Source organism: Doryrhamphus excisus, linkage group LG18, assembly GCF_037039965.1.
Source record: "Doryrhamphus excisus strain RoL-2023G ecotype Guam linkage group LG18, RoL_Dexc_Guam_v1.1, whole genome shotgun sequence".
Lineage (NCBI taxonomy): Eukaryota > Metazoa > Chordata > Actinopteri > Syngnathiformes > Syngnathidae > Doryrhamphus > Doryrhamphus excisus.
In genome coordinates, this window is record NC_136374.1 from 11,877,189 (window position 1) to 11,897,821 (window position 20,633).

The 20,633-nt window shown below is 40.0% G+C and overlaps 2 protein-coding genes across 4 annotated transcripts; one reads left to right on the forward strand and one right to left on the reverse strand.

Moving 5' to 3' along the window:
* Positions 1-25: 25 nt before the first annotated feature.
* On the reverse strand, positions 26-13,029 carry ppp4r1l (protein phosphatase 4, regulatory subunit 1-like). Of its 2 annotated transcripts, none has more exons than XM_058054878.2 (20): positions 12,410-13,029; positions 10,588-10,632; positions 9,303-9,432; positions 8,184-8,290; positions 7,964-8,106; positions 7,746-7,892; positions 7,339-7,446; positions 6,849-6,914; positions 6,595-6,753; positions 6,351-6,475; positions 5,704-6,188; positions 5,325-5,623; positions 4,805-4,879; positions 4,540-4,728; positions 4,255-4,416; positions 3,089-3,189; positions 2,862-2,982; positions 2,646-2,780; positions 2,373-2,514; positions 26-1,439 (listed from the first exon to the last, which is right to left on the reverse strand). In XM_058054878.2, the coding sequence occupies exons 1-20, from the start codon at positions 12,414-12,416 to the stop codon at positions 1,294-1,296; spliced, it is 2,892 nt and encodes a 963-aa protein (XP_057910861.2). In that variant the 5' UTR covers positions 12,417-13,029; the 3' UTR covers positions 26-1,293. The 2 variants fall into 2 exon arrangements, with proteins under 2 accessions (XP_057910861.2, XP_057910862.2); XM_058054879.2 differs by having other exon boundaries at positions 4,540-4,725; positions 12,410-13,028.
* Positions 12,448-20,236, forward strand: rab22a (RAB22A, member RAS oncogene family). Of its 2 annotated transcripts, XM_058054884.2 has the most exons (8): positions 12,448-12,986; positions 15,436-15,515; positions 15,752-15,833; positions 17,141-17,212; positions 17,711-17,817; positions 18,044-18,153; positions 18,701-18,802; positions 18,868-20,236. In XM_058054884.2, the coding sequence occupies exons 1-7, from the start codon at positions 12,951-12,953 to the stop codon at positions 18,796-18,798; spliced, it is 585 nt and encodes a 194-aa protein (XP_057910867.1). In that variant the 5' UTR covers positions 12,448-12,950; the 3' UTR covers positions 18,799-18,802; positions 18,868-20,236. The 2 variants fall into 2 exon arrangements, with proteins under 2 accessions (XP_057910867.1, XP_057910866.1); XM_058054883.2 differs by having other exon boundaries at positions 12,449-12,986; positions 18,701-20,236.
* The last annotated feature ends 397 nt before the right edge of the window (positions 20,237-20,633 follow it).

Genomic DNA, 20,633 nt, shown 5'->3' on the forward strand with positions numbered 1-20,633 from the left:
AACAGGAAGGGAACAAACAAACAGCAATGTTCATCATTTTAATTACAGAGTACTAAAAATAACATTACATAAAATGTCTTTTTAAAAGAAACCATTGAAATATTACAAAGGTCTGTAAATCTTGTAAAGTTAGGATATAAAATCTTTGAACAATGGTGCATAATTGAGAAGAAAAATAATCTCCATAAAATGTATATATTAACTGTTCTACTACTTAAAAAAAAAAAAAAGCAAAGAGATGGACACGAAATGCAGACACGGATAAGAGATGAGTCAACAAAAGATGCACAGCAACGCACCAATCAGCTCTCAAGTTAATGATCGTTTAAAAAAAAGTTAACATTTACAAGTGAGCCAAAAACCAGGGTGACTTGGCGAGTGCTCCCCCAGTACTCAAACCCTTTTGCTAAACTGGCCTTTTGTTCCATTCATTCATACTTTATCCACAGGTTTCATTAAAACTGTACACAAAAGAAAGAGGTTGCAACATTGTTGGGGAATACATGATGACATTTTATACTTTCCAGTCTTGTATGCTACTGTACACTCAACACTACCATCAAGAAAAGAGATGGGAGAGACTATACACCAAAAAAAAAAGGGGGGGGGGGTCATGCGTACAGTGTGCTTGCTTTCCTTGCATCACTAGAGCCCTTGTTAGGATGCTGCAGTCCACGCTTGACGAGAAGACGCACTGGCCAGCTACGTCCAGCAAGGAGGTATTTCATCCGCCTCCTGCTGCAGAAGGAGAAGGCGTTGTGTCACATTTTTTTTTTTTTTTTTGGTAAACTAACACACCGCTTCAAGGGAAGGGAGTTCATTCAGTCACGCTTGTAAAGTGTGCGCACTTAGCAGGGGTCAGGAAGAAAGGAAACAAAAAGATGGAAGGAGGTGCGAGTTTTTTTTTGTGTGTTTTTTTTTTGTGGCCCCGTGACGGCAGCTTGTTTGTGGTGGCTTGTGTAGGTTCAGTCCCCCTGAGGTCAAGAGTCAGGCAGACACCGCCCGCCTGCCTGCTCCATTTAAAAAAAAAAAAAATTGTTAAGCTCACAGTTAGCTTTGGAGAGATATGCTTGCTAAACATTTTGAGTCCTGCTCATTTCCTGAAAAAGTTTGTGTGCTTCCCCGACTAGGCAGCGAGATCATGCTTTAGTTTCCCTCAAAGTGGAGCTTCTGGAGGGAGGAGGAGGAGGAGAGGGGGGGTCCAGTTTGGGTGTGCTGGTGTCATGATGCTGACTGACGTGCTTGTTGTCAGTCCGTCGGGTTAGCTAGGTAGGTAGAGGACAAAAAACGAGGCTAGATGAGCGGCGCCGTGTCCATCAAGTCTTTGTTTGGGTCCAGGCTGGCGAAAAAGCGAACGTCTCGGTCTTTGTCCGACTGCAGCGCCATGACCGTCTCCTCCAGCTCGTCCGAGTAGGCGCAGCCTGCATCCTTGAAGTAGGCTGAGGGTGCAAAACAACCCAAAGTTAGCCGGCTAACATTTATGGGTTTTTTTGCATGAAAAATGCTAACTTTAGTTGGATTACGGATTTATACTGTCGCATATATATCGCATTACACCTTGAAATAAATTACACATTTTATTATAGGATTAGAATATCTTTCAGATTTTTTTTTAAACATAGGATTATGTTTTCCTTCTTGGAAATTTTTTTTTTGCAGGATTCTGCCTTTTTTATGTGTAAGATTATGACTTTTTACTAATAGGATTTTTTTCTTGCAACATTACATTTTTATCCAAAATGACTGAACATTAAACAAGAAAAAAATGACACATTTTATTATAGGATTACAATATATTTCACAGATTTTTTTTTTTTTAAACATAGGATTATGTTTTCCTTCTTGGGAAAAAAACAGGATTCTGCCTTTTTATGTGTAAGATTATAACTTTTTACTAATAGGATTTTCCTCTGGATTTCTTTCTTTTAACATTACATTTTTACCCAAAATGACTGAACATTAAATAAGAAAAAAATGACAAATTTTATTATAGGATTAGAATATATATCACAGTTTGTTTGTTTTTTTAAACATAGGCTTAATTTTTCCTTCTTGAAAAAAAAAAATTTCAGGATTCTGCCTTTTTTATATGTAAGATGACTTTTTATGACTTTTCCTCAGGATTTCTTTCTTGCAACATTAAATTTTTACCCGAAATGACTGACCATTAAATAAACTTTTCTTAGTGTCATGGTTGTTTAAATTTTCATACTTTTTTATTATTTTAATATTTTTAACCCAAGAAATTCCTGAAAAATGACACCTTAATTCTTGGACAATGTTTTAGCTAATAAACACAAGCAAACCCAGACTTGTCCTGATTTGGGAAGCATCCTGCTAAAAAGCCAAGTAGAAGTTTTTATGACGTGTACCTTTCTCCATGATGCTCTGTCGCAGGGCCTTGGCCACCAGCACGCGTACGTTTGCCACGGGGTCCGAGGAGAGGCTGAGCAGGCTGGGGAGAAGATGCTGGCTGAACTGCTCCATGGGCATGCAGTCCTCCTCTACGACAGCCTTGAGGATGCACACAGACAAAACGCGCGGAGGTGAAAATGCATCCTTCAACATCTTAGAATTAGAGCTAGCTTATTTGCATCCGAGTAAAGCAATCAGCGGAGAAACAGAAAAGCTTAGGTGCTACTCACCTGGCAGATGAAGGCAAATGCTTGTCGGCCCACCCACTTTGGACAGTGGCAGAACCTGACGGTGAGCTCATTGATGAAGTTAAGACCCAAGTCATCAGCGCCACTGGAGTACAGTTTCTGCAGGATCTCCACCACCTCAAATCATTTAAAAAATAGTTTTGTTTACACTAACAATTGCAGACAGGAAGTAAAGCAAAGCCCTATGGTGGTACGTACCAGCTTGTAGGAGATCCATCTGACCTCTGAGACTTTGTCAGAGCAGAGCGTGAGTGCGATCTGCCTGAGGTAGTCGTACACGTCATAATGGCTGTACAACTCAATGATCAGGATCAGCTGCCTGGAGGAAGCCGAAGAAAGAAAGGAAGGGTTTACGCATCATCATCATCATCCTCAGATAACAGACAGGTGACAAGGCATTCAAAATGTTTGTCCTGCAGACGTACTCTGCCAGCTCATATCGGAACCTCCAGTTGCGACTGTTGTCCGTCACCATGAACTCCTGCAGCTGGTACAAATATTCTCTCCTCTTGTCTGCATGGAGGAGCTGCAACCACAACATTTCCTGTTAAACATCTATGGCGTGATGAAGGCTTTCTCATAGAGTTAGACTTAGAAATATTGTTCCCTCACTCTCACGTAAAAAAAAAAAAGTATTCATAAAGTTTGTGGTTGAATACAATTATTAGTGAAAAGGAGCACATTTAAGCAACTTGTATGTATTCTTGGCCTATATTAAAACTGGCTAAATTAACTAAAATACAGAAGAAGAAGCATCCAACTTGCGAATGTAGTATTCTAAATAGACCACTAGGTGTCACCAGAACATGTGACGTGATAGCCAGAACAGGCAGTTATTGCAGGTTTAAATGATGTCACACAATAACACGTTAATAATAGTAATAACATGACCTACTATTAGTAACCCACAACAAGCTAAAACTCCTTTACTCAATCATTTAGTTTTATTTACCTGTTAAATGGCTTATTTACTCTAATTAAGTCCACTAATGTGGGTAACACGGGTGTAAAGCCATTTAAAACTGACATTACAATACATCAAAACAAAAGCCACCACAGGAAGTACATACTCTGTCCAGAGGAAAACAATAAAACGTATACGAATCTGTTATCTTATTCTTGTATGTCGTATTTTCTCTGTTTATATCTCCTACATTGGGTAATAAGTATGGAAAGATGATTTAATGGTGATTTCATATCTAGAGGGTTCCAATCATATTAAAATCCATACTTTAAAGATCGTAAATGGGTTTTCTATGCCACAACTATTCCATTTATTATTAATACTGAATCATACTTTGTGGAAATTTACTTTTTTGTTGAGGAAAAACAAAAATATGCCATTTGTGGAGTGTATTAAAATATTTGCAAAATGCTTCGCAATACTGTTTCTAAAAATAAAAAATTATGTATTTTTTTGGAGGAAAAACAAAAATATGCCATTTGTGGAGTATATTAAAATATTTGCTAACTGTTTTGCAATACTGTTTCTAAAAATGAAAAAGAGTTGAAGAAGATAGCAATAAAAGCATGCATGCTTGCTAACACTGACTTATATGTACATCAAGAAGAGTCGCTGCTCCAGTCGTACCTTGAGGAAGTCGTAGAGGTGCTTGAGCACACCGATGCGGACCTCGTCCAGGTCTTTAAGGAAGCCGTTAAAGATAGGCACAAGATCCGCCGCCGTCAGCTGGTCTCCCAGGATGACCGCCAGCTCGTGAATGGAGAAGGCGAGCGTGCGACGCACTTTCCACTGAAGACAAGAGACGCCGATGGATGAAACGACAAAGCGAGGCACGACATCACAGTTGAAAACATCGTCCAAAGGCCCTCCGACATCAAACATCAACGACATGTACTTCATTGCTCCGCCTACCTGCACATCAGTCGCCAACGTCTCATAAGTGTCCTTGAGGCAGTGCCAGTTCTGTCGGCCCAGAGTGAGCGCCACTCCCGGCAGGCTGAAGGCACAGTGCTTGGCTATCTCCGTGTCCACCGTCTGGGCCCGTGCTGGGTCCGTCATGGAGAGGTACTGATCCAACAGCTGCTGGGGGATAATATTCTGCTACCGAGGAGAGGAATTAGTTAGCAGATCAGATAAGAACGCAGGAGGGCATGCCATAATAGTCTGAAGTGCTCACCTGGACTTTCGGCTTATCTTCAGACACAGAGTCATTCTTTCCCTCTTCCTCCACACTTTCAATGAGTTCAGACACCTGAGGAACAAGTAACATTAGACTTCTGTTGACAATACAGTCAAAATGTAACAAGCATCATCAGGACCACTACTACTGTTCAATCACTAAGCAATAACAGTTATTTGAGCTGAATCTAATCCAATAATTACAGTAAGTTATAGCAAATGTTGATCCTAAATCAAAGTATAATGTTTACATCAAGCTAGCAGGAAGAGTAAGCCAGTGTAAGGTACGACACCACCTTGATGCGGCAATAGTCAAACATTTTTTTAATAAGAGTCTCAATTACCACCCGTGATTAGATACACTACAAAAAGATAATCATTCATTCACTACATCGTCATACAACAATATTATAATGTCAGTGTAAGGAACTCCATAGTACATTATTTTAATTTTTCCCCCCCACGCAAAACTAAGAGCTATAACCGGATCAACACGTGACAAGTGTAGCTCATCTTACCAGAACAGGAGAGTCAGGTGGAGACTCCTCCGGATACTCCAGGGGTTCTGTCTGTGTCTCCTCATCTCCTTGCTCCTGTACTGGACAGGACTCACTGGCTGAGAGGCTTTCCGTCGTTTGCTCGTCTTCCGTGACACTCTCTTCGCTCTCAGACTGCACCTCCACTGATTTACTCTCAACAGATGGGCTGTCGGCGTCGCTGTCGGCGGATGGTGCCAGCTGGCTTTCTGTGGGACTGTTGTCGGATGGACTGTCAAGCTGAGCGGCCTTCAGAGCTGCCGACAATACCTGAACTTGAGCTGGAGGAGAATGATACGGCTCAGTCGGCACGGCGACACACAGACGAGCATAAAAGCACTTTAAGACGTCATCCTCTCACCTTGGACATCTGGGTCGTCCATGTGTGGCTGCAAACAGTCCAAGACCATCTTGATCTGGTCGCTGGTGGTTTTACCAGGACTAGCTTTGGAATCCAAACAGTTGTCCTCTGGTTCCTTCCTCTCCTCTTTCCTCCCATCCTTCACCACCCCTTCCCCTGTTTGACAACTAAGCAGCTCCAGCTCGCCGCTGATGTCTGGGAGAGGAGACCTCCAGAAGTGGAAAGAGTTAAAGTTCTCGTCTGTTTGTGGCATCTCCTTGGCGTTTCTGGCATTGTTGGCATTGGCGCCGGCATGCATGTAGCTGTCAAGCATCTCTCCGCGAGCTAAACTGTGGTTGTCGTCGTAGTTCATTTCGTCGGCTGCCGGCACATGTTCCGGAGACGGTGTAGCACGGCCATCTTGGTTGGGAGGTGTGTGAGCAATGGTTCTTTCCGTGTGACAGCCTCCAATACCCGAGCAGTTGAGGGAGTTCAAGGAACAGTCACTGTAATGACAAACACGCGGATGTTAAAAACATCCTCATATCATTTTGTCTAATGCAGGAAATTATTTATTCGTCCAAGGACGCTGAAGCACAAAATGATCAGTTTCCAACACCCAATTTGCTCATTTACTTTGATTTCAAACTTTTATGCAGATCTCTTACCTGTCTGATGTGCACCTGGAAACATCAAGCAATCCGCCATCGTCTCTGAAGTGGAGGCCTGCACCAGTTGGGTTGGCGAAGGTGGAGATGAAGCGGCCCAGAGACTGAAACGCAGCCTGCCGCACCTACATTTCAAAACATTTCTGATTAATGCCATCTTTTAGCTAAATGATGTTTAAAATCATAGCAGTTCTTATACCTTATCATATTAATAGAGATATCATGCCAAAAATGTGGTTCTTACCCAACGGGACTGGTCACTTATGAGGCTGATGAAGAGCGGGGACAACTTTGCACGTCGCACCTCAGGAGAGGTGGAGTTGGACACCATCATGAAGCACTCGGCGCAGGCTTTCCTGATGCCCCACAGGCTGTCTGAGCACAGGTCAAAGAACTTGGGAATCTAAAGCACGAGACAAGAGACCAGAATCAGAAAACAACATTTTAGGTGTATGTATGTATAAAAAAGGCGTCAAAAGATGTTTCCAGAGTGCTCACCAGTAGTTTCTCTGTGGCCTCCTGACCCACAATTGAACAGAACTCTCCGAAATTGGCAGCACAGACCTACAGTACACCGGGGGAAATGTTTAATCAAAACCCAAATAAAAAAAGGGGGAATTTGATAACCAAGGTCCGACTCTCGTGGTTTTTGATCACATGACCCTGTTTACCCATGCAGATCAGAGATGTTTCCACATATTCTACATGTATTCATTATTCTCAACAGCCATTTTCCAGCTCTGATTGTGGTATTTTTAACACAATGCATACGCATACTTTCCCCAACTGGCACAAGCCTTCCAAGGAATGAACATTCCACAGCAGAAAAGCAGTTATTTTCTGCAGCGAGCTGCTGTGCAGAATCAAATTAAATCTCACTTGCATATTGATGATATTAAGTCAGACTAGATGGTGGTAACATAATCCTACCTTGGCTAAAATGTTGAGTTATAAAGCTGGTGTAAAACAGGTGTTCAGACACGGTTACCTTGCGGACTTGAAAGAGTCTGGCGTCACTGCAGAGGTCGCAGAAGCGTGGCAGCAAGAGATGCTCCACTGTGTCTTTGCTCAGCATGGTCACTACTTTGCACATAATCTGAACATAAGGACATACAATATTAGATACACTGCTGAAGTCCTGCTGATGTTTTCTCAATGAAAATTTGTACTGATTGAGAGGCAAAGTATTGCGATCTCTAAACATATAACACAAGAGACTTTGGAACACAAAATGCTTTTGGCGGAAAACCCTAAAATTGCAATTAAAAAAAGCAGTTCCCACATGGAATTGGATTACTTGGACTTTCTTTTGCTTAATACTGGTCAGAAAAAAGTCTGTGATTGTGTGTTCTATTGAATTCTAAGGGTCCAATACACTAATGTGGGCCGACTTACAGCAACTGCTTCAATCTTGTAATCGTCATCACTGCTGGGTTCCGTGAGGTCCAGCAAAACAGGACAAACTTTGGACTCCATGTCGGCCTTTGAGATGAGGCCTTGCTCCAGCAGCACAAGCAGTGCTGCTTGGCTGGTCTTTCGCACCTGGAAAATAAGCAGTCGGGTATTGAAATCTATTCTTAACTTTCCTGAGGAAAACAGAATTACAGTCCTACCTGGTTGTTTGGATCTGTGAGATATCGGACCACGATGGGTACCAAGTATCTGGAGAAGGCAGCAGGGAAGTTGGGTCGGCTCTCGTGCAGAAACATGGCAATGTTGGGCACCTGCTCCATCAGCTCGGCTCGCACAGTTGGCTCTGAGGTCATGAGGTTAAGGGTCAGTTAAAGGAATATCCAAAAAAAATAGTAGAAAAGAGAGGCTAACGTCATCTACCTCCATCTTCTGACATTCTGGCAACTGTCTCCATGACACTGATGAAATCATTTTCATTATCGCTGAACTCGCGGAGCACGTCAAGCAGCCCACGAGCCACAATCTGCCTAAAAAACAACAGCAGCGTCAAGTTAGTTTGCCTGCCGTCCCATACCAGAGCACCGACAAAGGTCGATAACAACAAAAGAGTTCATGTGAGGACAAAAGCAAGATGTTTGTGTGTTCTTTGTGTTTTCCCCCACCCACAGGAAAGGAGGAAATAAATAATAAATACACTACTGTTATCGCACCAAACTCGTGCTGAGACCGGAATAAATCTGCTATTTGACATCTTCAAATCAGTGCTGCAGTATAAGGCCCGTGTAGTGATGTGGTGAACACTCACATAGGAATGCAGATAGTCATCCAGGAGTCAGAAAAACAACTTGAGCACTGCCAGTCTTTGTTTATTCCAAAGAGAAAGTATATTCTGACAACTCTCTTCCCAATTATTCATTAAACTTGTTCAAATATGTGAAAGGCAAGCTCTAAGTTAAACTCTTTTAACATCTAAGTGAAGAAAAACTGGAACAAAATAAATTATGTCCAAGTTACTGATCATTGAGAATATGTGGAAGCATGGCTAGAGAGGTACTGGTGCGCTGATGTGGCCAGATCAAGGAACCCAACTTAATTCACTTTCCACGAGACTTCATACACACTATGGCGAAATTTACAGTACAATTACATTTATCAAATCAAAACCTCCTGAGTTCAAACCTCAGTTTTGCTTCCTACAGCAGCCTGTTCAGGCAGAAAAGTAGCTACTTCAAGAATGTATCAATCACGCATCATGCCAGCCTCTTTCTAACCACTAACCACCTCACACACAGTATAAAAAAGGGAGTAACAACTGCGGTGTAATTTCCTCTTGAAAGTGAGTTGACAAGTTCACACTACGGCTACATATTATTTTCATATTTCCTGCCAGATGTGACACTATGCGGTAATGTGCACCCTGACTGCCGAAGTCCACTGATGTGGATTTCCTGTTTCCTTTATTCTCGCACTCTTTGCATGATAAAATAAGCATTAGTACATAGTATGTTTGTGTTATTTATTTTCTTTTTGTGTTCTTACCTGTTAAACACATTCTCACTGAAGGCATACTTCTCTAGCCTCCCGAGTGGCGTTAAGTTGTCTTGACCGGCGTCGAGGAAGGCTGTAATGCGGATGCCGTCACATTCTGAACCATAATCATCAAATCCAACTGCAGGATGAAGACAAAAGTTGACTTTTATGGCCATAAAAGATGAGTCACTGGATCATGTAAACAACTGAGCCAGCCTTAGAATGTGTGAATTAAGTCAGACCAGTCACATTCCAATTGGATTTATTTGTATTTCATAACCATATTAATTGCCGACAGGAGTGGTGTTTGGTCTGCACATTGAAAACTACAGTTTTATGCACATCATCCTCAAGCACATTTCATACCTGAAGGGCAGCTTGTTCGACAAGTCTGAGCGCTGTATCATGCTTGAGTGTGGTACAGTACACTTCATGAGACCCAGCATATATTTTGTATAATTGACGTGACCCCTCCTTCCACCAACTGTTAAGGTTAACCATCACAGGGTTTCCCATATATTAATTTATTTGTAGCGGCCTGTCAGAAGTAGTAAATTTGGGCCACCACAAAAAAGATTTGGCGCTACCTATTCGCCCGCAATCACACATCTGAATGGGATCTGTGAATGTAACTTGTCGCTACAACTCTGCATATTAGGTGGCCGTATGAACCACAGCTTGCTCACCACATATGCACCTGGTCTGTCAACTGTCAAAGTCTTTGCAACTATTTACTGGGTATACCCTCCGGGTCCTTTTTTTTTTTAAAAAAAAAAAGCTTCTGGCAACAAATCTAGTACATTTTTATGGTCTTTTTGGAGACTGATATTAAAGTACATATTGTTCTTGTCAACAAGCAGCAGGTGCTGCTGTGGCCCCCTCCTCCATGTAAAAGCACTCAAGCAGCTGAGTGTTGTTTGTGATTTTATAAAATGACAAAAAACAAACAGATGAAAGAGAATTTTTATTTCTAAACATATTGTTTTTTTGTCAGGTTTGTTTGTTTTAGATGATATCATGTCGAAGACCACCACAAATAAAATAGATTGCAGTCATGTGGGAAACACTGCACCACCTTGCACAATCTTACCAAGAAGTACTCTGCTGGATTTCCAGGAATGCCCAGGAGGCAGAAATCACTAAAGGTTTAGATTTCAACAATACACCCATTTATGTTTTGCATTTCCAATATATAGACCGATGGACAGATAGAATGCTTGCCCTTTACAACTATATTATTCTTATATTACCACTTTTCTTGTAATTGTTTAACTTTTTCAAGTTGTGTACTCACAATCATCCAGATCGTCATGGCCATCTTCAAAATATAACGATAGACCTGCAAAGAAAAAACACGTTATGGAGAATCTGTGGTGGTAAACACGCCATCAACACACCGCCATATGAATCACATTCTTCCTCAGTATCAGGAGACATAATACATTGTGGTCGCAACACTATTCGCACTCCATGCATTTCTCAACCTACTGAAATTTTGTTTGGACGCAACATTTAATTCAAATCAGTCACTGATGTGATTGCACCACAAACAACAACAACAGATTCATGACTTCCAGTTGACAAGCACAGAAAACCCTCACAGAGAGAAGGTGTCAGGACCTCTAACAAAAAAATAATCTGATCAAGAGATTAGGTAGTGGGTATTTGCGTTGGTTAAAACCTGAGCAAGAGCCTAACTCAAACACCCACCCAACCCCATTTTGCATTAATGGTAAATAGATGGTTAGTTTTAAATATACAGTATATGTCTTGTAATTTTAAGGAGAATATTTGCCTCACGAAAGCCATAATAAGACTTGTAATGTCAGTTAATAAGATAATGTAATTTCAGTGTGAACATATGTATCTATTATTTAGGGCTATTATTTATTATATTAGGGCTGTACCATTCTGCAAAAAAGAGGATCACCATGTACAGGTCAAGGAGCTTCTTTTTAAATAAATCACACTGCTTGTTATGTTTAGTTATGCAGATCCTAAAATTACAAAAAAATCATAATGAGATAGCATGTTTGAGTAATTATTTCAGATTTTTTGTGCAGCCCTAAATAAAAGGACAAATGTTGATAATTACTTTACTGCCAATCTTTAACATTGCTTGAGTAAATTGATCAAGTACATACAGCTGAATAACATTTATATCCTAAATATGTTGGTGTATATAATGTAACAGCTATGCAATTAAAGGTGCAATTTAGCTAAGAGAGTCTATGTATAATTCAAAATAAATGTATAATAATGTTACTCACACTACTTCTGGATAATGAGGCGTAATTAAGTGGTTTAAAATAACAGGCATGTGGTTGAGCCTGCTGAAATATTCATTGGGTACCTGCTATCGAACTCACACAGCCAACTGGTGTACTTAACTATTTCAATCATCTTTTAACAGCTTGGTTGTTAGGTGATTTGGGTAGTGTGAATGAAAAAGAGTTGTGAAGAAAGAAGCAGCAGCATGTGGTTAACGCCAGTGTTTACAGCTGGACAACGAAGGGAATGTGCTTCGAATATAAAAACAAGTCGGTTGCGTAAAGAGTACACATTAAATGCCGCGTTTCCTTTAACGGGGGTAGTGACACCCGGGGTGTTTTATTTGCTACATATATCAGAGTATATTGGAGGATAACATTATGTCACCTATGTAGCGACATATAGGGGGATTTGTGCAGCTTAAATGTCTGAATATGACTTTAGCATGCAAGCTAATGTTAGCTAGGTCAACTGGCTAGCATTTGCTATGACAACAATCAGGCTATAATTGCAATATAAACACTCAAATGTGTTTGCCCGTGTTATTTTACAAGAATATAAATGTAAACAAAGTCTTTGTGAGTACCAACATAGCCTTAAAGTCATACACTTCGACATCCCCGTGTACCTTTTGTTAGCGGACTGGCTAATGTTGCTAAGTTTGCTAACACGATCTTGTCCAGCCCTTTCGCTTGACTTGACTCGCCTTAAGAGCTAGCACTTTGTCTATGATACTTATGATACTGAAGAGGCCACTATGCAACCGTTTCTCTCTTTTGGGTGATATTACTGTGTCAAATAAGTTAAAATAAGCAAGAAAACTCAAGTTCCAGAGTGCCATTTACCTGCCATGTTGAGAATCGGCTCGGGCTCTGCGGGCTGCCGTCCCGTGTGGGCTGTCACCAGCGCTCAGCTGTCAGTCAAACAACGCAGCAAAGCGCTTCCTGAATGTACTTCCTGATTGCTGAATGTAGCAGCTAATCGATTGTCGGCTTTTACGACAGTGGTTCAGCTAATCAGCTTAAACATAAAGTCAACATAACTCGGCATTTAAACTTGGGCCTTTGTGTTAGCACAGTATCTCCAGACAAAAAAAGGGGGAGCTGCGGGAGTCATGTGACCGCGCATTTCAAGATGGAGCCTGCTACTTTCGCTGCTTAGCTTACTCCGCTGTTGACAATCATCACAACATGGGATGCAGCCTTTTTAAAGCTCTCACTAAGAATTCCGCTTTAATGTCACATTTTGTATTGCCGTGAAGTGAAACTATATACTTAAACACTCCGTCTTGTGGTAAAATATTCAAGATAATTTAACTAGAAGGAGAAAGTGTATAAAACGTAGAAAACTGCCAATGGTCGACTCAATGTAAACCAGGAAGCAGCAATGGCGTTAAGAGAGTTAAAAGTTTGTCTTCTGGGGGTAAGTCTATATTTCTTTATACTTATTTCACCTCTCGAAGCCACATATTTTTTGTTGTTGTTTGTCAAATGCCTAGACAAACCTATTAACCTATGTTTTAAATCTTGACATCATGGCTAGTTACATCGAAAGCCAAGAAACTGCGGGGGACTGGACGTCTCCCTTCACTGTTATTGTCATTTTGTATGTGTCATTGCCATACCTTCAAATTCTTACCTCACCCAATGGCTAATATAGCCATAAATCAAAACAGAAGCAATGTTCCCCATAGTCAAAGATCGGGAGTACTCTGCAGGTTTTAAGGACAGACTGCAAAACATTAGTCAAAGATCATCCATGTGACAGGAGCAATCTACTGCAAAAACATTACTGAAAGATCCTTTCTCTGACTAGAGAGTCCTACTGTTTTTAAGGAAGTACTGAAAAAACACTAGTCAAAGATCCTCAATATGACAGGAACACTCTGCGGTTATTAAGAGCATATTTCTTGTTAATTAGAAAGGGAATGGCAAGATCTTTGCTGTCAGTATTACGAATTTGTAACTATTTTGGTCCTTTCCTGACTGCACTTCAACACAAGACCAGAACAGCTTGTTGACACCCTCAGACAGGCGAGTGGTACACATTCTTCCAAATAAAAGTTATAAGGGCTGACAGTTGTTTGCAAGCCAATATAACCGGCAAATTACTGAAGTTCAAAGTTGGTTGCCTAGCAACAATGTCAAAACAAAATGCAAAAAGATACCAACCCTGGAAATCCAGGTCCAAAATGAGAACCAGTGCTTGTCTGGCTTTAGGATGAGGATGAGGATGATGAAATCAATTATAATTCCAGTTCCTGACTTACATGAACTTCTACATAACAAAAATGTGATGTTATTTTTCATGAGGACTATATCACAAACAAGATCTAAGAGCCTGCTACCACAGATTGGGAATGTAGAACATCAGCCTCAACAAAAAAAATTCTCTGAGATCCAAAATGAAGTCATACATCTCAGAGAGGAAAACGGAGCACAGCGCAAGGACACCAAGGCAATACGAGATGATAACAAGTGAGGACACTAGACTTAAACAGGACTTCCACCGACTCAACTGCAAATTAATGGAAAAGTGTGTAGTTGGCCATGGAGGAGAAAGTCCACCATGATGGTGAGCAAGACAGGTGGGCGGGGCTGGGTGGACAACAGTGTAGAATGTATTCACGAACTCTGAACTAGAAAAATACAGTTTAAAATAAAGTTATACGATATGCTTACCCTTGATGAATGCTACTGACTGAACAGAATGACTTTATGTGTGTTTGTATGTAAAAATCCCATCGTACAGCAGAACTGACCTACATGTAGATGTCAATCAAAACCAGAGCAGCTGTAGGAAAGAAACATTTTCCTTCCTTCCTTCCTTACAATGTTACCAACTCTTAACAATCAACATACAAAATAATAGTACTTATATGGATAAGTAACTGGAAGTATGTGTTTTCACAATGTAACATTTATGTCAGTAATGGCATTGTTAATACATTTGATAGACTATAGCCAAAATCGTTATTATCACTGACTTCTCATGAATTCAACTAATCCAGAGATACAGATTAGCTTTAAGATATATTGCGTGGGAGTGGAATATTAAGATCATATCACCATGGGGACAAGGAAATGGAGGATGCAACTCGCAAAGAAGGAAGGATTACATTCAATAACATTTATCTACGTAGCAAGGGCCTGCTCAACTAGAAGTACTGGAATAAGGAAGCCATGTATCTACATTCAGTGACATTCACAGTACAACACTGAAGACGGCAGGACAGGAAGACCAGGAAATGGAAGCCATTAGCTATCCAGACAACAAATGATTGGAACTGAAAATGGTAGCTGTGGACAAGGAACAGTGGGAAAGGAAAAAACTATTTAAAAACAACAGTTTTTATTGTATGGCAGAATAATGTAGATAGTGAATTAGTTCATGTTGAATCGTGAAATTAATTAATTAGTCCTTTTTGGACATGTGAATTGTAACATGAAGCACTGTAAACATGTAAACTGTAAGTTCGGAATACATTCAACCATAACCATACTGCAAGAACACTAGAAACACTAATCAAAGATCCTCAGGAGCGCTCTGCTGTTTGTAATTAAAAAACATAACTGAAAGATCCTCACTAAGACACTCTGTCGTTTTTAAAAACAGTTCTACCAGAACTACCAGTTTCAATGGGCTACTAGTTGAAGAGCCCTGGTTTACTTGATTAAAACACATGAATAGTAACGCTGATTGTTTGCTTGCTTGTATATGTATTTTTTAAAGCAAAAAAAGAGGCAATGTGCAGCGTTATTAGTAACATATATGTAAACTGTATATACCTATACATATATATACAGTCTACCTTTGTGTGTTTTTGACCATGTGTCTGTGAATGGTGACTAAAGTTTGTTGTTGTTTGCAGGACACTGGTGTTGGCAAGTCAAGTATTGTGTGGAGATTTGTGGAGGACAGCTTTGACCCAAACATCAACCCAACTATAGGGTAAGTTCACCCAACAACTCGCTTTGATGCAAGTGAGAACGCTTATGGTGTCATTCTGTTCAATCATACCTTTACCATTTTTATCATCACCTGTTCTCCATGGTCAGTTTTGACTTACTGTAACTTACCAAATATGGTTGCTTGCTCTATAAAAGGCTACTGCTTTTTATTAAGTGACAATAATTGATTTTATATGTATGTTTGTTTCCCTTTTTATTTTTATTATGTGCCCCCAGAGCTTCTTTTATGACCAAGACAGTGCAATACCAAAACGAGCTGCACAAGTTCCTGATATGGGACACGGCAGGACAAGAGCGGGTTAGTAAAAGCCATTTATTCTTAATCATTTTTAAGGGTGGCTAGATAGATAATATACATATTAGGCTTGGTTGAGTTTTATTAAATGTCTGTGAGTGTGTTTTTAGGGGAAAGTGCACTTCTGCTTGATTTCTGACAGGGGGCAACGTTGCTGTAAGTCAACACAGTCAAATTGGTTCGCCCAAAGTAACTTTAAATATGTTTTTATGCTTTAGAACCAAAGTGTCACATTGTGGTTCAAGTTTAGAACTTAGGACTGTTATGGAGACAGTGTTGGCATCACTGTAAGGAACTGCTTACACTACGGTTATTATGATGGTTGAGGGCCATTGTTGTCCTCTCCAGAGAGACTAGATAAGAGTCTTTTATTCTCCTCCTCCTCCTCGTTCCTTCCCTCGGCTCCTTGGCGGCCTTCAGAGGACATACATGCATCTCTGGTTAAGATAAAATGAGGATGAAACCCAACCAGTCAAAGTAGGGTTTTTTTCCACATCCATTTCCAGTTAATATACATTAATGTTTTATTGTACAATACAGAGCACATGGCATCACCTTTTATGGCAACAGTTTCTTATGTTACTTAAGCATTTTATTTTCCCTGCATTCCTTCCTCATTTCTATGTGGTCCCTCAACATTCCCAAGAGGCTCAGTGTGTCTGCAGCTTCTCTGCATCATTTGCACTGGAGCCCAACTTTAACAAAATATATGTGTTTATATATTTATTATACTGTAGTGAACTAATGCAATGAAAAATTGGCATTCAAAACTAACTATTGAGGTCAGACAAGATGTAGACAAATCACGCAGTTTAATACATTTTTCAAGTAGTTTGGCACAGAGAATGACCCTTATGTGTATGGAAAATACAGTCCTCCATTAAGATACAACTCATTCTGTAGTCATAGCAAAAACAGTTCCTTGTCCGTTAACAAAGCAATTGAAAATGTTATGGTTGCCAGCCAGTGAAGTCGCTGTGCGCTGGAATGGATTTGACTGAATTTGTATTGTCAAAACATGACCAAAAAGTAAGAACCCCCTCACTCCCAAGTATGGAGAATTTGGTTTGTGAAGAATTAAAGATCAAACGGACACACACAAGTTCCATTTGCGACGGTTTCATGACATTCCGCTTGTCGTTCGCTTGATGATTTCCACATGTGTGAGGTCCATTGTAATTAAAACAGCTCCATGTATGAGCCCAGAACAATATGTCTGGCTGTTTGTGGCATTCCCAATGACAGTGAGGTTTTATTTGTACTTTGATTACGTTTGCTATGGTTTTATTCAACTGTCCTTCCTTCTATAGTTCCGAGCTCTGGCGCCAATGTACTACAGAGGTTCTGCAGCGGCCATCATTGTTTATGACATCACAAAAGAGGTATTGGTTATTATTGTATTTCATTATTGTATTGTAAATGTAGTCTGAGATTAATTTCTCAGACTACATTTTGCACTACGTGCATAAAATTTGGTTCCGATTGTTTATCCTTGGCTCAAAGGTCTGTCTCCACTGAGTGCCTTTCTTGTTGCACATCCTTCCCCGCAGCTTGAGTTCATATTTCTGTGGAAGGAAAAGTTGAAGGTTTTTTTGGAAAGAGGAGCCTAATACCTTGGATTTTGTCTTTTGAATCTAAGGTTTCAGCCAGCAGCTAATTATCTTAGCTTAGTAGAAAGAGGGGGAAAATGCTCGTTTGGCTTTCTCCAAAGGCAGCAAAATTGCACCCAATTGCAACGAAAGAGCACTTGGAAGTGCAGAAAGGACAATTCTGGGAAGGAAGCGAGTGTTTTGTATATATTTTTTTAACTGGCCAAATGATAACAATCAATTACGTTTGAATGCGATAGCAGTGCCTTATGCTTGCTTGTGTGTCGTCAGGAGTCCTTCCAGACTTTGAAGAACTGGGTGAAGGAGCTGCGTCAGCATGGTCCTCCTAATATTGTAGTGGCCATTGCCGGCAACAAATGTGATCTGTCGGACGCCAGGTGAGCGTTTGTTTAAGGTTCAAATACTGTTATCCTACAGCATCTTCCTTATAATTGCATATAGAATCATGTTCGCTTTAGGGATGGAGATCATGCATGAAATTGACTATTTTGCCTCATGTTAACGACATAGTTACAACAAATGATGTCTCTTGGTTAAGCTTGAAATTGCATCTGTGTGTGTCAATGTTTGTGTTGAAATGTAACCATTGTGAACTGTTTACAGGGAAGTCTTGGAGAAGGACGCCAAGGACTATGCCGACTCCATCCACGCCATATTTGTAGAGACCAGTGCCAAGAATGCCATTAACATCAACGAGGTGTTTATAGAGATAAGTGAGTGTTGTTCCCTGAGAATTTGGTGTGTGCATTGTTATGCAGTTGTAATGCTTTCACAAGAATTGACTAAGTACGTATCCTCACTAGGGTCACGGGGGTATGCTGGAGCCTATCTTAGCTGTCTTTGTGTTAGAGGCATTGTCATTGTGAATGTCATTCACACTCACATTCATACCTATGGACAATTTGGAGTGGGAGGAAACCGGAGTACCGGGAGAAAATGCACAGGGACAACATGCAAACTCCATGTTCGAATCTCCACTTGGGTATTTGGTATTGGAGTTTGCATGTTCTTCCCATGCTGGCGACCAGTTCAGGGTGTATTCCGCTTAAACATACATGTTTATAGTGCTATTAATGGTTTGGAAAAAGAACATTTTAAATATTGCCCTGGTTTATGTGGACAAACACTGAAAAGCCACTAATAGTCAAATGTTTGGACATCGTGTATTGCGTGGTAATTCGAGAAGAACAATGCCATCCAAACACCTGTTTTGACTTTTAATTGCACATTTTGTTGTTTATTGTGCGTTTCTTTTTGCAGGTAAGCGCATCCCAGTTGCAGACGCGGCGGGGGCAATGTCTGGAAAAAGTTTCAAACTGGGGCGGCAAGCATCAGAGTCTCGCAGGATGTGCTGCTGATGATGTCGGTGACTTATTCCCAAGTTTCCCCTGAACTTTGCCTAACCTCATTCTTTTGTTCTTTTTCAGTGTACAGCTATCGCACACAAGCATGCAATTAAAAAAAAAAAAAAGGTGGTGGAAGTGAAAGGCTCGGAGCTTAAAAGTTGATGGAAACAATTTAGGTGACAAAAATTAGAATCTTTATACATTTTTTTATAGTGTCTAAGTTATTGTCTTTAATAACTGTTTAAACCCAGTGTGTGCAATCAGTAATTTATCATTATTGATTCCTATTGTTAGGAAAAGGTGGTGTAAGCTACAAATACAAACAAATAATTAAAGATATGAGGCAACCGATGACATTTTTATATTATACAGAGTTCTTAGGTTGTGTTTTGTATCTGCATTTTAACCTGTATGGACATTTTGTGATGAGAAACCGGCGGTCTCTGACCATTACATGCTAAGTCTGTATGTGGTCTTCGCCACTTTGCTTGCACTTTGTAATTGTTTAAACACTTGATACTTTATTTTGGTGCAGTGAGGAAAAAAAATTAAGAAGCTGACGTGGCGCTACGTCAACATACTTTGACTTCTGGGCGAACCGCTGCCTTCTGTCTGTTTTCACTTATCGCTCACACTTGATTCTAATCTCTGTCACTTGTTCTTCTTTATTCCTTGTGACTTCAGGCACTCACTTTAGGGACATCTCATCTTGTATCGGTAGTCCGCTCATACTTGTTGAACTTGATGAGAAGCTCGATTGTATGCAACTTCATGTTCCTTCCTGCTTTTTATGATGCAACAGTTGTCGCTATGACAGAGAGGAGAGACTGGTGAATAGTGCAAGCACATTTTCTGATGTCCTATGTTGGTCGTTTAACAGTACATTACAGCAACGCACATTTGTGTTGACTCTTATTTCCTCTTGAATTATTTGTTATACCGTTTGCATGTTTTTAATGGACATGGAGGACAAAGTGCCATGTTGCAAGCTTCTTTACCAAGCCATGTATACCTAATTAACACTTCTGATTGCAGGTGTATTATAATGGTGAAAAATTGTTGGAAGTCTTGATTGTGCAGGGTGGTTTTTTAACACAAAACAGTTCCCTGTAATTCCGAGGAATTATAAGTTGTGTGCCAGTTTTGCAGTAATTGAAATGCCAATAGTCTTGGGCTGGCCCTGGGAATGTGATTGGTCAATGTTATGTATATTTTACAGCGTTATATGACATAACACTGCACAAAAATCCATGACTATATTCTGTATTAATTGAAACAATTAAATGATGTGTAACATCTACATATTCGGTCATATTAGCACTGTGGTAGATTTATTTAGCTTTTTAGTATGTTTCATAATGAATGTCTGTGAAAGCACTTGTTGTATTTCCAGATGTGTAAAAAGGGAATTGTCAGTTTCCTTTCTAATAAAAGATTGACTGCTTTTTTTTTTCTTTTGGTGCATCCTCCATGAAGTCATGCACATTTCTGTATAATTAAGTTTTGAATAAGAACTGCACTATTAATCATACTGCAAACTTGACATGTTGAGCAACTTCAATCCTGAAAATACATGTATTTGCAATGTCTAAGAATTTGTTGCTTGAAAGTTATTTTAACCAGTCAAACAGGTGCAACTAGTAACTAATCACAGTTGCTTGTACTGTAGTTTTTTATTATGATTACATGTAATACAAGTCTGAAGTGAATGGAGTGAGTGATAAATTAACAATAATTAATAATTAATATCTGATGTAAAAAAAGTACAAAGTAATTATTTTCGACCTAAGAAGTTACAAAATCCAATAAAAAGGGTAAGAGAAAATGCAGTTAATACAAACTCATTC